Source organism: Ischnura elegans, chromosome 10, assembly GCF_921293095.1.
Source record: "Ischnura elegans chromosome 10, ioIscEleg1.1, whole genome shotgun sequence".
Classification (NCBI taxonomy): Eukaryota; Metazoa; Arthropoda; class Insecta; order Odonata; family Coenagrionidae; genus Ischnura; species Ischnura elegans.
In genome coordinates this window covers 43696891-43711518 of record NC_060255.1, presented here as the reverse complement: position 1 = coordinate 43711518, position 14628 = coordinate 43696891, and the positions used below count along the sequence as shown (strand labels likewise).

At 38.3% G+C, this 14628-nt stretch overlaps 1 protein-coding gene across 1 annotated transcript; it reads left to right on the top strand.

Annotated features, from left to right (window-relative positions):
• The first annotated feature begins 8334 nt into the window (after positions 1-8334).
• LOC124166429 (piggyBac transposable element-derived protein 3-like) lies at positions 8335-12276 on the top strand. The gene is made up of 3 exons (XM_046543961.1): positions 8335-8451; positions 8534-10190; positions 12244-12276. Coding segments are annotated over exons 1-3 (1692 nt in total). The 5' UTR covers positions 8335-8449.
• Positions 12277-14628: the final 2352 nt, after the last annotated feature.

Here is a 14628-nt window from a genome sequence, read left to right as displayed (position 1 = left end):
TCAAATGCGCTGTGGTTGACAACACATTAAGAGGTACTTCAGGATCCTTTTTTGTTGCATTCGTGTTTTGACTTAGTTCATTGCCTATGAAGCAGACTTAAAACTATGAATAAAATGCACGTTTTTCCTAAATACAGTAGATTCCGTTTAATGGGTCCACCGGTTACTCGGGGCAGCCACTTATTTGGGGCAGATCTAGAAGAACAGAACCCAATAGAGGAGTATCCCGGAGTATTATTCGCTTAATTGGGACAGCATGCTACTTTATTGGGCCATGAGTCAGCGACATAGAGACTATACTCGCGACAAAATTAAAATTTTTTGTTTTCAGAATACTATTTTTTTATTTTCCTCCTTTACTCTTATTTTTCACAAATTTTCTTATTCTTGCCCTATTTTGAAAGCTCTTGCTGTTATAGTATCCGCAAGAGGATAGAACTTTTCTTTAATTGGACTTAGTAGAAGACAGTCATTTAGCGTGGCCCGAGGCTGTCAAAAATAATTTTAACTAAATTGCTATTATTCTTAAAAATGACAATAAATCAACTAAACTCGCTGATTTATTAATCAAATTAATAGTTTAGTAAACTTATGTTGCATTATAAACATTCTTTAATCTTCTTTCTATCACTTCAACGTTTGTTTATGCCCGTATACAGGATAGTTCGCCTAATTGGGGCAGCCGCTTAGTTGGGGCAAAGTGCACAAGTCCCGATATGTCCCAATTAACCGGAATCTACTGTATTAACTACTAAATTGGAGGGACCAAGTTCAATACTCGATCATCTGTGAGTCTCGTGTTTTCTCCCGGCCGCATCGTTTTTTTCGTCAAACTAGATTGCAAAGTAGAGATATTCGAAGTATACAGCGGGAGTCTTCTCCACAATGTGTCATCGTGCGCCAATTTTTTTAGTGGTGATCAAATCCCATCGAGATGCGGAGTAGGGTGATGGCTTGAATGTTGATACACTATATCGAAACTAGTTAACTAATGAAATTCCAACAAAATGTAGTAAAAATGCATATGAACTGAAAGTTGCAAAAATGCATTTGAACTGAAAGTTGTTAAGGGCGTGTAAGGGCGGTGAATTTATTTCGGTTGATTATCTAAGTTTTATTTTAAGATTAGGATATGAACTTATGTACCAGCCTTTTGACCAAAGGGACTGCCGGGAGGAGGGCCAATTCCATCCCATTGAAGGGCGATTTCTGTTGCCATTTCGGTTGCATTGTAATCGGTTTTCATAAATGGATTTTAACCCGTGGGCTCGGGTTGAAATCCCGGCGGCGGCAGAGATTTTTCTGAGACCAGTCTGGTGACATTAAATGATGGATCATTACCACCACATGCGCTAGAGTAACGTTATATTTATAGAGCAATCGTTCGGTTCTTAAAATGTGCAGGAGTAATCTTGAAAATAATATTTTTTGCTAAATCATGAAGCCTGGAAATGTTACTGTGGTGCGTTACGAAGGTAAAATTGATATCAAGTAAGCGAGGTGGGAGAGTCTTATAATACTGTTTATTCAGAGGGACTAAGGGTTCCTAAGGCCAGTAAAATGGGACTAGCTTTTCTATTAATGGATGGATTGCGGTCAGATTGGATTAAGCCTAAACTCACAATGAAATCGCTCGGTGGACCTTCCCATCTTCAAATGCAAACGCATTTCTTCATCCTCTTTTTTAATTCATATCTCTATTTCTTATAGTAAGCTAACCCGAAAGTTATTTACAAAAGATGAGGGTAGAGCTCACTCTAATGTAAGTCGCACAACTTCATAGATTTATAGTGAGGAATTTGACGCGATTGAGCCATCGTAAAGATACCAGATTTCGAGGAATATGAATTCTGAAGGCGTCTTTTTAGTGTACCGGAAGGCCTGAGGTTCTTATGGAATTGACGGGTGATTGACATTATATGGGGAAATAAAAGTTATGAGAACTCACATCAGTTTAATGTCGTCTTGAAAGGCTATAAGAAATACCGAATAAGTTTCAATAACGAATTTATAAATTTGATTTTCTTACAAAATACTGAAAATCATATTGGAAGATGAGAGCGTGGAAGTTCGTAGTGTTCTGCGTTAAAGTGCCGTGAAGGCCTTCTGACGAACTAGCAGAAAAAAGACTCGTAGTTGGAGGTGCCTCAGGGCAAAGAACTGGCCCTCCTGCAATGGAAGGGATTGGGTTGGTGCTGTGGCTAAAGTGTTCGCTTCCTGACCCGTGGGCTCGGGTTGAAATCCCGGCGGCGGCAGAGATTTTTCTGAGACTGCCCGATCCCTCCTTGAATGTTTTGAGGTGTTGTGGAGAACATATCAAGCGCAACACCCCGTCCGTCGAATGGGACGTTAAGCCGTGGTCCCTGCGCCTGGCACTGGTGCCTGTGGATTTATCCCTGGGCTCTCTCAACGCTTATCTATTTCCATTCCCTATTTTCCCAGCTCTATACGAATTGAAACTATAAATGAGTGATTCGTGGGCGTTTTTATTTCATCTCAAGGATCATTGTTCAGTTCCGAGTGCAGGGTATTTTTTGTCATTGCTTTAGTTTTTTTTACTCTGCATTTACCCCGCAAACCATCTGAAACGGAGTGTGGCAGGGGGTGTTAGTACAGCAAACGTTTACGCATAAGAAGCAAATGATCAAACAAAATTACCACTAGCATTTACTCAAGTCCTTTAGTGATCGAGGGAAAAAATACTTCTCATATCTATTTGTTCGGCAAAATATCTCTCCTAATTTTTGATTCTGTCGGACATAAAAAAATAGTGGGGCTATAAGATAATATTCTCCGGGTCTCTCTTGAATATGTCATTTCTTAACTGTTCAAGCAATATAAACCTAGCTTGCAGCCTTTGGGTCTCTATCGGCTCCCTGGATAATTTTCTTAACACCTTGGTAGCGCTGTGTGCAGTTTTTGACGAATTGCGCATCTTGCCTTTATATTTTATTCAGCTTACGGATTAAGTCTTTCTTCACGTTGCATATTCAAAGTGTGGCCGGACGAAGAAGTATTTTCTGGACACCTCCATACAAACTGTTGGATGGCATGGAGGAACTTGGTTTGAAACAACAAGCGGAGCATGCCTGCACCACGGTTGTGTGACCTGGAGCGTAACCATTGGTCATCACAACAACCCCGTGCTTCGTCACCAACTATGGCCACTTGTGTAACCACGACACCCGCGGCGGGTAAGACTATGGAGAACTCGCAGGAGAGAGGTACTTGAATTAGACAAGTGAAAAATGGACTTTCGGATGGGTTTCTGGTGCGGGGGCCGCATGAAGACACGAAAGGACGCTGAGAAACGTTGAGAATACATCCACAAATAAACTGGGTTGAAGTTGGATAGAGGCTGAAAGGTATTACCGGGGGTGGAGGTGAGGGTTGGAAAGAAAAAAAAGCAAGATTGGTGGAGGGTAGGAAAGGGTTTCTTTTTTCGGGTCCTGTGGAAAGGGTAAGGGAGCGATCCCTGGATTTTAATGAGGAGACGGAGATATTTCCCCAAGGATGGTGGGGTAGGGATGTGCCCTGGTGAAAAAAGGGGTGTGAGTAAGGAAGTGGTAGTGGGGGTACCACGCTACCCCCGTCCCATTTTTCGCGAAGGGGTCCTGAACGCAGGGTAAGGGATGTTCCCTGAGAATGAGGGGCCAAATGAAGGGGGAGGGGAAAGTATGGTCGGAGACTTGGACCGGTCGCCAGGGTTTCAGACGGCCATTGTCGGGGAACTGCTAAGGTTAGGATGAGTGTTGGGGGAGTGAACATAGGAGGCAGCACTGGCAACAACGCACAATGTGGACGGAGGGATGAGGAAAAAAAATTGAGGAGTGCGGCGCGGAAGAGTGGATATGAGAAATTTAGAGGGAAGACAAACAAAAGGAGTGTGCAAAAGAATGAAGAAGGAGGAGAAAGGTTTCTTCCTTCTGTGCTTTTCATTTTCATTTTTTAACCCCGTTGTATTTTTTTCTCCGTTTTTTTTTTGGCGCCAGAGCCTCGTATTGAGTGAGAGTTTCTGTGGAGAAAAGAAATTCATGCAGCGGTGTCATTTCCTCTTTTCTTTCTCTCGTCCGCGTCCTTTTGTGTTTTATTTCTCCCGGTTTAATTTAGAACAATGAGATTAAACATCCTAATTAACGTAGTTCCGTTTATTTTCTTCCTTCTCCTTTCCGTGTAAGTAGGGTAATCGCTTCGAGGGGGTTTTGAGAGGCAACGGAAGCGTCCTCATGCCATGAGGTTGAGTGATCTCATGTCATCATTGGCACATGCCTCGTGCCTTCGTTTCAAAATAGAGTTCTTAAAATTCCTAACTATTTAGGAGGGTAATTATATATGTCATAATAATTTGGTTTATTTTATCCTTGAAAACTTTGGCACATGCTTAATGCTAGGGTGTATGTTTCCATTGAATATACGTGGTAGACCATTCGTAGCCATTTGCATAAACACTTAATTTAAGAGAAGGAAAATGTGGTCGTATTTATTGCTTACAAAATGTATGCTGCATATTTATTCACGGAGACTAGAAGTTAGCCAACTTAAGGTTTTTTTTGTGCACTTCATTTCTTCTTAATTTCTTCCCAAATTTTGTACTCTCTATTGCATAAGTACAAGGCTGGTTGTTAGTAGTTTTTGATGCTGGTTTTAACGATTTCTTCCAATAATATTACTGGGTAGATTTACCAGCATTTTGCCATTCTGCAACCTATCAACATCTCACTATTTTGCTTTAGTGATATTTAGAATTCCAAAAATAGATTTTTCTCAGTCTGAAGTGCCTCCAAAAATTCATATGTTATTTAAATATATACATAATTGATACCCACAAGGAAAGAGTTTTTGTCCCGATTAATATTCTAGAATTACGCTCCATAGGTACTTTACAAAATCCTTCGAAATGTTGTACACAGCTGCATTGCTCCCACATTAAAATTCCATTTATGTACAAAATTTTGTTTGTGGAACTAAACTGTTACATCATTAAAATGCAATGTCATTCTTATTTCCTGTAATTTTTATTTCTGAAGTTGGTATTTTCTCCGTGACTATACGTATGATTTCCCTGGTTTAGTTATTTCGACCGCATCTATTTCTAATTATTGTGTTTTTAAATTAGCATAAATGTAATCAAGCCTCGAAAAATTAGTCACGCGGAATTCCATGAGTGCGTAAAATACATTATTTTTAATATTGTTTTGCAATTTTGATGCAATACTCGAGGAAAATATCAATGTATTCATATAACAAGCTTTTTTAAAAATCCTTGATAGTTCTTTTAAGTTCATAGCGTCATTTATGTCGGTACCAGGCTTAATTTTCCCTTGGGTGTAAAAGTTTTTTTTTAAATATGCTTACATTTTATGGAACGCATCATATGTGAAAGGGTCTACTATAGATTGTAATCGAGAGAATCAAATCCTCGACGAAATAGGGAGGAGCATCGATTAATCAGTTAAAAGTCGCTAAAGATTAGTTAATAGGAGTACCACGAGTGCATAAAACTCATTGGTTTCAACCTTATTTTGCAATTTGGGTGTTATATTTGCGGGAAATATCGCTATGCGTTCGTCTCATGACAAGCTAAATTTTTCTACCAATTGCGTATTGTCACTCAAAAACTGAGCTCATTTGCCTGTTGCTTCCGGATGCATAAAAAATATACTAGTTTTTTTTATCAAAAACATCATTTGTGAAAGGAGTGGGCCATTATTGATTTTAATCGTGCAAAGTCAATCCTGGATTAAATAGCCAAGAAGATCAATTAAAAAAATTAAAAGCCACGATAGATTAGTTGAGACGAGTACCATAAGTGCGTAAAATTAATTGTTTTCAGTTTCACTGTGCAATTTGGATATAATCTTCGCAGAAAATATAACTTACATTCACCTCAATACTAGTTTAATTGGTCTGCTGAGAGTGTAACAAGGATCAAAATTTGGGAGGGGGGGCAAGCCGTGGTCTTTCAAGTCTCAACGTTTTAGCTTGGGCCAAAATTTTAAGATAATTATGTCAGCGCTTTATTATTTTATAAAATAATTTGCTTTAAAATAATGAATATTTTTAATTCAGTTCCATGTAACTTTCATTTTGAGCCAAATTTATTTTCGATTTTAGTGGGGGGGGGGCAGCTGCACCCTCCTGTCCCCCGCTGGGTATGTCCATGTAGGTGCATAATGTTACTCAATTACTAGGCCAAATTGTTTGTTGGCTCCGAATACATTGTTTTCGAATCATACTTGGTTATCAAACGAATCCTATGTGAAAGGAATGGCCTACCTAATATTTTATTGATGATTAATCTCTCAGCATTTAAATCAATAAGAACCTCAATCAGTTGAAAACAGCGAAAGAAAAATTTAGGGGAGTGTCATAAGTGCGTACAATTCATTGATATCTGTCTCATTTTGCAATTTGGAAATCATCTTCACTACATATCATTTCTTTATTGTTCCCCTTAATGCATATTTTCCTTCAAGTACTGAGTTAATTATCCCGTTGTATCCCTATACATTTTTTTACTATATAGTTTTTAATCGAACTCGTAGTATGTGAAAGGAGTGGCCTGGTATCGATTTTAATCGTGCATGATCAGTCTTCTATAAAATACTTTAGAACCTCGATAAATTAGTTAAAAGACTTGAAAAATTTGTTCAGAGGAGTACCGAAAGTGCGTAACATTCATTGGTTTCAGTCATACTCGGCAATTTGAATGTTATGTTCGCGGGAAACATAACTGCAATTTTATCTTACAAGTTATCCTCACTCAATTTTATTTCTTAACTGCTCTGCCAAGTTGGATTGTCAGTCATGTACTGGGCTAACTTTTCCGTTGGTTCCGGAGACAATTCTTCCAAATCATGATTACTTTTTTTTATTGAACGCGTTGCATGTGACAGGAGCGGCATGCTATCGATTTTCATTTTGGGAGATCAGTCCTTAGTGAAATAGTTAAGGACCTCAGTTAGTTAAGATTTACGACAGATTAGTTTCGGGGGGTACCATGGGTGCGTAAAATTTCACTGGTTTCAATATCCTTTTTTGCAACTTTGAAGTTATCTTCACTTCATCGTATTTCTTAAATGCTCTACCAAGTGCGGATTATTCATCAAGTACTGGAATAATTTTCCCATTGGTTCCGGATACAATTCTTTTAAATTATACTTGTTATTTTTTTAAATCGAACGAATCGCATGTGAAAGGAGTGGCCTGCTATCGATTTGTACTGTGGGAGGTCAATCCTCAATTAAATAGTTAACCCATTAAAGCCCACGAGCAACTTAAGTTGCATCAAGGAAAAAAAATTCTCCTTCCCTCCTGGAAGCTCACAAATAGGCAGGAGAATACCCTATTTAAGGGTTATTCCTTCTTCTAACTAGGTTATTTTTTAAAAGCGTCCAAGCAAAGAGATAACGGTGCTTTGCTGCGCCGACCCTTTTAGGGTCCGTCGCCGCCAATTGTGCTTCTGACTCTGTGCTGCTCGGGAATATATACCATCTGTCCAGCGGAATGCATATTGGATTTGAATACTCCAAAATGGTAAGCAAATATGTAATTCTCTTTGAGTAAAATATTTCGTGATTTGGCTAGAAAATAATTTTTTTATTGATGGTCAAACTTTTGATGCAACTGAAGTTGCTCGTGGGCACATAGTAGTACTAATTTTTGCCTTTCCCTTAGAATTTGTCTCCTTTGCCTTGAAAGATTGAATACCAGTTTCAGTTCTTCCCATGCATTCAACAAGGTGTAAAAAGGTTTTTCTTATGTATTACTTACTAAATGTTAAGGTGAGGTGGAGTAAGTGCGACTGCGGGATAAGTGCGACCTCCCTTGAGGAAGATCGTATTTCTGTTCTCAAAGCAGGTGGCGGTAGTGCAACATATTCCATACATTGTAATGGAACCAGAGCCAACAACTTTGTAATAATTATCCCTTTAGTTCTCGTTTCACATGCTTAGAAAATATACCCGTCCATTCATCTCGTAGTCTTAGTTGGTTTTGATGAGAGGCGACACCGCAGTTCTCTAAGAATAAACGCATCGGAGGTGTAAGGTAAGAACTGTATCTTGTTTCCTCTTCTTTATGGAATGGTTTTCCTTGCTTTACTCTAAATTTTGGAACTCGGGTATTATATTTAGTTTAGATGGGGGGGCGCACTTTCCCCGCCGTATAGAGAGAGAATTTTTTCAGTGATTCACCTACATATTATACATTGAATCTCATGTTTTAGCAAGCCTAGAAAATTTTCCTAAGCTAGTTAAAATTGATGTATGCTATTTAGGGGTCGCATACTCCCCACATTACCTTACATAATATAGATCATTTCCATGCTTTAAACGTCTATAACATTTATGAACTAGCTTTTTTGCTATTAGCATTTGTAGGTGCCGAGTGATTTGCAGTGAGGGCTGTTCTTGCTGAGACTGTTCGTCTATTGAGACATTCTTTTAAAATGTAAGTTCATTTAACAAGTTATTTATATCATATGAATTTACGATTTCCCGTGTAAATATAAACTTAAATGATGTATTTTCAGGTCTCGACAGCGTCTGACCGTAAATGAAATAATAAATATACTTGAGGAAGAGGGTGACGAACACAGGCCGCAGACAATAATTATAACTGGACCGGAGGAAGGTGCTGAGGCTATTACGGATGAAGATTCCGATGAATCAGATGCGGAAGTGACTGGAGATCCAACGCATCTACCACGACGTGTTTTGGATGCAGAAGGACAGCTTCATTCGAGGGAAACTCTGCCTGAAGAATCGCAGTCAGAGCAACCGTCGACATACAAAGGGTGCAAAAGGATGGCCAAAAAACGCAAGTTAAAAGATTCAACAAAAAAATGGTCGCGCGATTTAACTGAGTTAAATTTTAAATTACCTGAGTTTATCCCCCCTCTAACTCCGAGTAGATTCTCGATCAATCAGTCACCCTTTGATTCCTTTAGGGTTTTCTTTTCTGAGGATTTCGTGTTGCACATAGTAGAACAAACAAATATGTATGCGAACTTGAGAGGGAATCATGGATTCAGCGTAGCTAGTGAAGAGATATATGCATTTCTTGGCATATTGCTATTCTCTGGATACCACTTTTTACCCAGAAAACGCCTCTTTTGGAACACAGATGATGACTGCAATGTCACTATTGTCAGAGAAACAATGAGAAGGAATAGATTTGATGATATTCTCCGCTACTTACACTTAGCAGACAACACAAACCTTGATACTTCTGATAGATTATATAAAATACGGCCAATATTTCAATTTTTAAACATAAATTTTAAGCTATTACCTCCCAGGATGAACTGCTGTGTTGATGAAACTTTAATTCCATATTATGGAAAACATGGCGCAAAGCAGTTTATAAAAGGAAAACCAATTAGGTTTGGGTTCAAACTATGGTGTCTGGCAGAATCAAATGGCCATATAATTCACGCAGAGCCCTATGGAGGATTGTGTACTCGAATCCCGAAGTCTGATCTTGGTCAAGGAGGTGATGTAGTTGTGGGCTTATTGGAAAAGAGTCAACTAGAAAAAGGTTCAAGGTTGTTCTTCGATAACCTTTTCACATCTGAAAAGTTACTGTACACTTTAAAGGATATGCAAATTGGAGGGACTGGCACACTACGTGAAAATCGAGTGAAGTATGCAGAAAATGAGTTAACAGAAAAAAATAAATTCAAAAAAGAAGCTAGAGGAACGATGGAGGAAAGAACCAATGGTGACATACTTGTTACTCGCTGGAACGATAATGCAGTGGTAACAATGATGACAAATTGTATCCAGGGAGGAAATAAGGTTGTAAACCGTTACTCAAGGAAAGAGAAAAAAAATGTCACTGTTCCTATTCCTCTTGCCATTGCAGAGTACAACAAATTCATGGGAGGAGTAGATTTATGTGACCAACTATTGGCCATGTATAGGGTGAACATCAGGACAAAAAAGTGGTGGTGGCCATTTTTCGCCTGGGCAGTAGACGTGTCATGTGTTCAGGGCTGGTTGTTACACCGACATGTGGGGAGTACAATGGACTATTTACAGTTTCGACGAGAATGCGCTCTGTACATGATGAGGCATTTTGGATCTCCAACTGCTGGACGTGGTTTTAGACAATCACATACGGGGGCTGAGGAAATCAGGACTGATCACTTAGACCATTTGATAACTAAAGGGTCATCGAAGTATAAAGTATGTGCTCAGTGTAAAAAAAGAACAGTTTACATTTGCAAAAAATGTAATATTTCTTTACACCCAGAATGTTTTCTTGCATTTCATGAGAAATGACGAAATATTTTGTACATGGTGGAAACACCCGGTAAAAACTGTTTAAAAAAATGTAACTCTAATATTTTATGCTCATTGTATCTATGATGCATCCGAATTAGTGATATAAAAGAATAAAATGACTAACATGTAACATTTAAAAAAAAGTATCTTTCTCATTACAATACTAATGAAGATCCTGAATTTAGTTCACTCAAGTGCCCACGAGCAACTTGAGTTGCATGTAAATATTTCTACATTGAAAAATGCAAAAAATTTAAAAAATCATTTTTTTAGTATCAATGAGTTCATATAAAGTAATTCAGGTTAAAAAATTGAAATTTTTGTAAAAAAAATCATTTGGGCACTAATGGGTTAAGAACCTCAGTAAGTTGAGATACACGAAATATTAGTTTCGGGGGTACCAGAGGTGCGTAAAATAGCATCAGCATCATTTTGCTTTTTTGAAGTTACCCTCACTTCATCTCATTTCTTAATTGCTCTACCAAGTGCATATTGTCCTTCAAGTACTGGGCTAATTTTCCCGTTGGTTCCGGATACAATTCTTTCAAATTATGCTTGTTATTTTTTTTTAAATCGAACGCATCGCATGTGAAAGGAGTTGCCTGCTATCGATTTGTATTTTGGGAGATAAATGTGAGAGAGTGGGAGACCTCAGTTAGTTAAGATATAGGAAATATTAGTTTCGGGGGGTACCAGATGTGCGTAAAATTTCACTGGTTTCAATACCTTTTTGCAATTTTGAAGTTATCTTCGCTTCATCTTATTTCTAAATTGCTCTACCAAGTCCGTATTATCCTTCAAGTACTGGGATAATTTTCCCGTTGGTTCCGGATACAATTCGTTTTTTTAGAAATCGAACGCATCGCATGTGAAAGGAGTGGCCTGCTATTGATTTGTAATGTGGGAGATCAATCCTTAATTAAATAGTTAAGGACCTCAATTAGTTGAGATACACGAAAAATTAGTTTCGGGGGGATACCTGAGGTGCGTAAAATTGCATCGGCTTCAATCTCATTCCGCAATGTTGAAGTTACCCTCACTTCATCTTATTTCTTAATTGCTCTGCCAAGTGCGTATTGACCTTCAAGAACTCGGCTAATTTGCCCGTTGGTTCCGGATACAATTCTTTCAAATTATACTTGTTTGTTTTTTTTAATTCGAACGCATCGCATGTGAAAGGAGTGGCCTGCTATCGATTTTAATCGTGCGCGCCCGGCAAACGCGTGACGCAGGGAACGCGCGGAGATTGCCGATGCTTTCCACTCCTCCTCCGTTCCCATTCACTCTACGTATATCTCCGTTCTCCCGCTTCATAAAGCGTTCCTAGGGGTCCCGACGTGCCCTTTCACCTTTGCAGCCGTCATCAACAATTTCTTCCGAGCGACCGTTCTTCCTCCGTTTCAGCAATTCCCTGGAACACGTACTACACAATATCATCGAGGCGATCTTCCACGGGGAATGAGTTCTAATTCGAGCGGCACTAAGTCAAATACGTGATGGATTAAGAGGGAAGATACATTTTAATGTTGCCTACTCACAGTCAAAACCTTCGCGTAATAATCTTCGTTTGTCTCGCTCAGAAACTGCTTATTGTTTTAAGAATCAATGTTGAAGGTAATGTGATTAAAAACATTCTCATTTATTGTATTTATAAGGGTTTCCTGAGTCATTATGTCAGAGTACTGTGATAATTTGTGCAAAATAATAACTTAGATGTAAGAAATAGAAAATAATAATGTTTTGAGTCATATTAAAAGTAATTGGCCGTTGGTTTCTTAAAGGCAAAACCTTCGCGTATTAATCTTCATATTTGATGCTCAGAAATTTTGCAAGATTGCAAATTATTTTGAGATGGAAGATAAATTTTTGCGTTGGCCACTTATATGCAGAACCTTGCGTATTAATCTTCGTCAGTGGTGCGTAGAAATTGTGTAATATTGCTTATTGTTTTTAGATGGAAGATAAATTTTGGGTTGGTAGCACATAGGTGAAAACCTTTGTGAAAAAATATTTGTCTGTGTTGCACAGAAATTTTATAAAATTATTCATTGTTTTTCGATGGAAGATAAATTATTGTGTAGGCTACCTACAGGCAAAAACTTCGCCTAATAATCTTTGTCTGAAACGCGCAGACATTTTTTAACGTTGCTTACTAATTGCGTTGAAGGTAGTACGATGAAAAGATTTTTCATGTATAGCATTGCTAAGCGTTTCCTGTGTCATTTTATCAGATTACTCTTATGGTTCGTTCAATATAATAAAATTCAATAATAAGAGATTAAAGGATAGAAGCTTATAACATTGTGTCATAATCTTGGAATTTTTAAAGGAAATGCTTGGTAAATTCAGCAGCGGGGTGCATTTATTAATGAAGAGCTAGGGCGTAGTGAAATTTGCTGAACGGAATATAAATTTGACAATACTCAGCATGAATGAAAGTATATTACCGTGAGTTTCGTGGAGGAAAGGTACGCTTTGGTCTTTTATTAGTGAATTTTCCAGTGAAACTTACATTTCACATATCTCTTAGCGTTATGCGGAGACCTCTGTGACGAAGGCAGTCTCAAGGAAGGAGACAGTTATTGGTAAATATATTTTTGGTTTAGTTGTCACTCAGGTGCAAATTATAGATGGGAAAAATCTCCTAATCACTCGTTGGATTGCGTAGGAAGAGAGCTGAGAAGTGGAGATACAATGTGTCAACCTCAGAATGAACAAAAGCAAGAGGTATTTTTGGCCCTTGCCTATGTGAAAAATATTGAGATGTCAAAATCGCAGATGATGTGATAGCTCCGATAGGTATTATTGGCCGGTTGCAATGAAATTGCGGAGAGTAATAAGGATTTTCATGAAATTAATTATTAAGTATTTCATCCCGGGAAGTAGCACTTGGCAGATCAGAATGGCAAACTTAATAAAATGAATATCGAGTCTTTAAGCATCGGGAGCAGGGAATGTGTAGCTCAAGATAAAAGTAGGTGGTCACATACTTAAGCAGGTGTAGCAGTTCAAATATTTGGAAAGCATATTACTGGAAAATGTAAAGAATTGTAAAGACATTATAAAGGAAATTACGTTGGCAAAGGAGGCTTTGATGAATACGAAGGAGCTTACGAGATCATTGTTATGTAACAGTTTAAAGGCAGGCTAGCGAAGAGTCCGATCTGGAGTGTAGCTCTTTACGGTGCGGAAATATGGACACTTAAGGAAGGAGGGTGACAAAAGAGTGGAGGTGTTCGAGAAGTGGGTGTGAAGAAAAATGGATAAGGTGAAGTAGGTGGAGAGGAGGAGGAAAGATGAAGCTCTGGGAATAGTGAGTGAGGAGAGGAAGCTACTAAATGAGATACGGAGAGAGGGAAGGCTTTGCTGGAGCGAATAATGAGCGGGGAGAGGATATTAGAAACAGTTTTAGATGGAAGAATGTTAGGAAAGCGAGAGAAGGGAAGGAAGATAACAGGATATATAGATGGACTAAAAACTTTGCAGTGACTCGAGTAGGCCTTGCTGTGAATGGGAGAGGGCAGCCATGGAAATCCCCCTGTCTACCCTTCCTATTGGGAGGGTAGACAAGGGAATCTGCAAAATGATCCATGAAAATTTACCTTAATTGGTATAACAATTTAATAATAAATGCATCATGCGACCTGTCGTGTAGAATGACGGTAATTTACCGATCCCTCTCCCTTCCCTTCACCAGCTCTTTCTCCCTCCATAACACTCCATTTTCTGAAAAAATGAAATTCATGTAAGGCATGTGACCTATTTCATAGTTGGCAGCGAGGATCGTAAACATTCCGCAGGTATTTCTAATCCACCTGTGGTTTTTAAACACCACATTGATCCAGTTCTGAATCATACGTTAGGCGACATCGCGGTGTTTTAGTTTTTCTTTTTACCACAACGTTTTCGCGGGGAATCTAAAAAAATTGCTAAAGAAAGTTTTCATGCGGTCATCAATTTTTTGGTGCAAAGAGAAAGAGAAATAAGTGTTCAAAATTTTGATTTCCACATGATGAAATGGGTTTTTGTTTAACATTTATTGCAGGGAATTTAATGTAATATAAATTCCTCATATGATACCACTTTTAATACGTCAGTGATCTTTCTTTGGATATTATTATTGTCGGTTCAGTTTTATCTTTTTGCTAGGAATGCCTCATGTTGCAGCAGTTTTAGCAAATCATGTGTAGTCTAAGTTGGGATAAGAGACAGGAAAATCTGCAAAATGGTCCATTAAAAAACTGCCTTTACTGGTAGAACACTTAAATTATAAATAAATAATGGAAACCATCGTGGATAATAAAAGAGATTCATGTTTAAGGCATTGGAAATTGAATAT

Bases quoted from the DNA above. Each gene is read 5' to 3' on its own strand.
- LOC124166429 (XM_046543961.1), top strand. The intron at 10,191-12,243 runs GTATGTGCTCAG...TATTGTTTTTAG, and splicing joins AAGGGTCATCGAAGTATAAA to ATGGAAGATAAATTTTGGGT.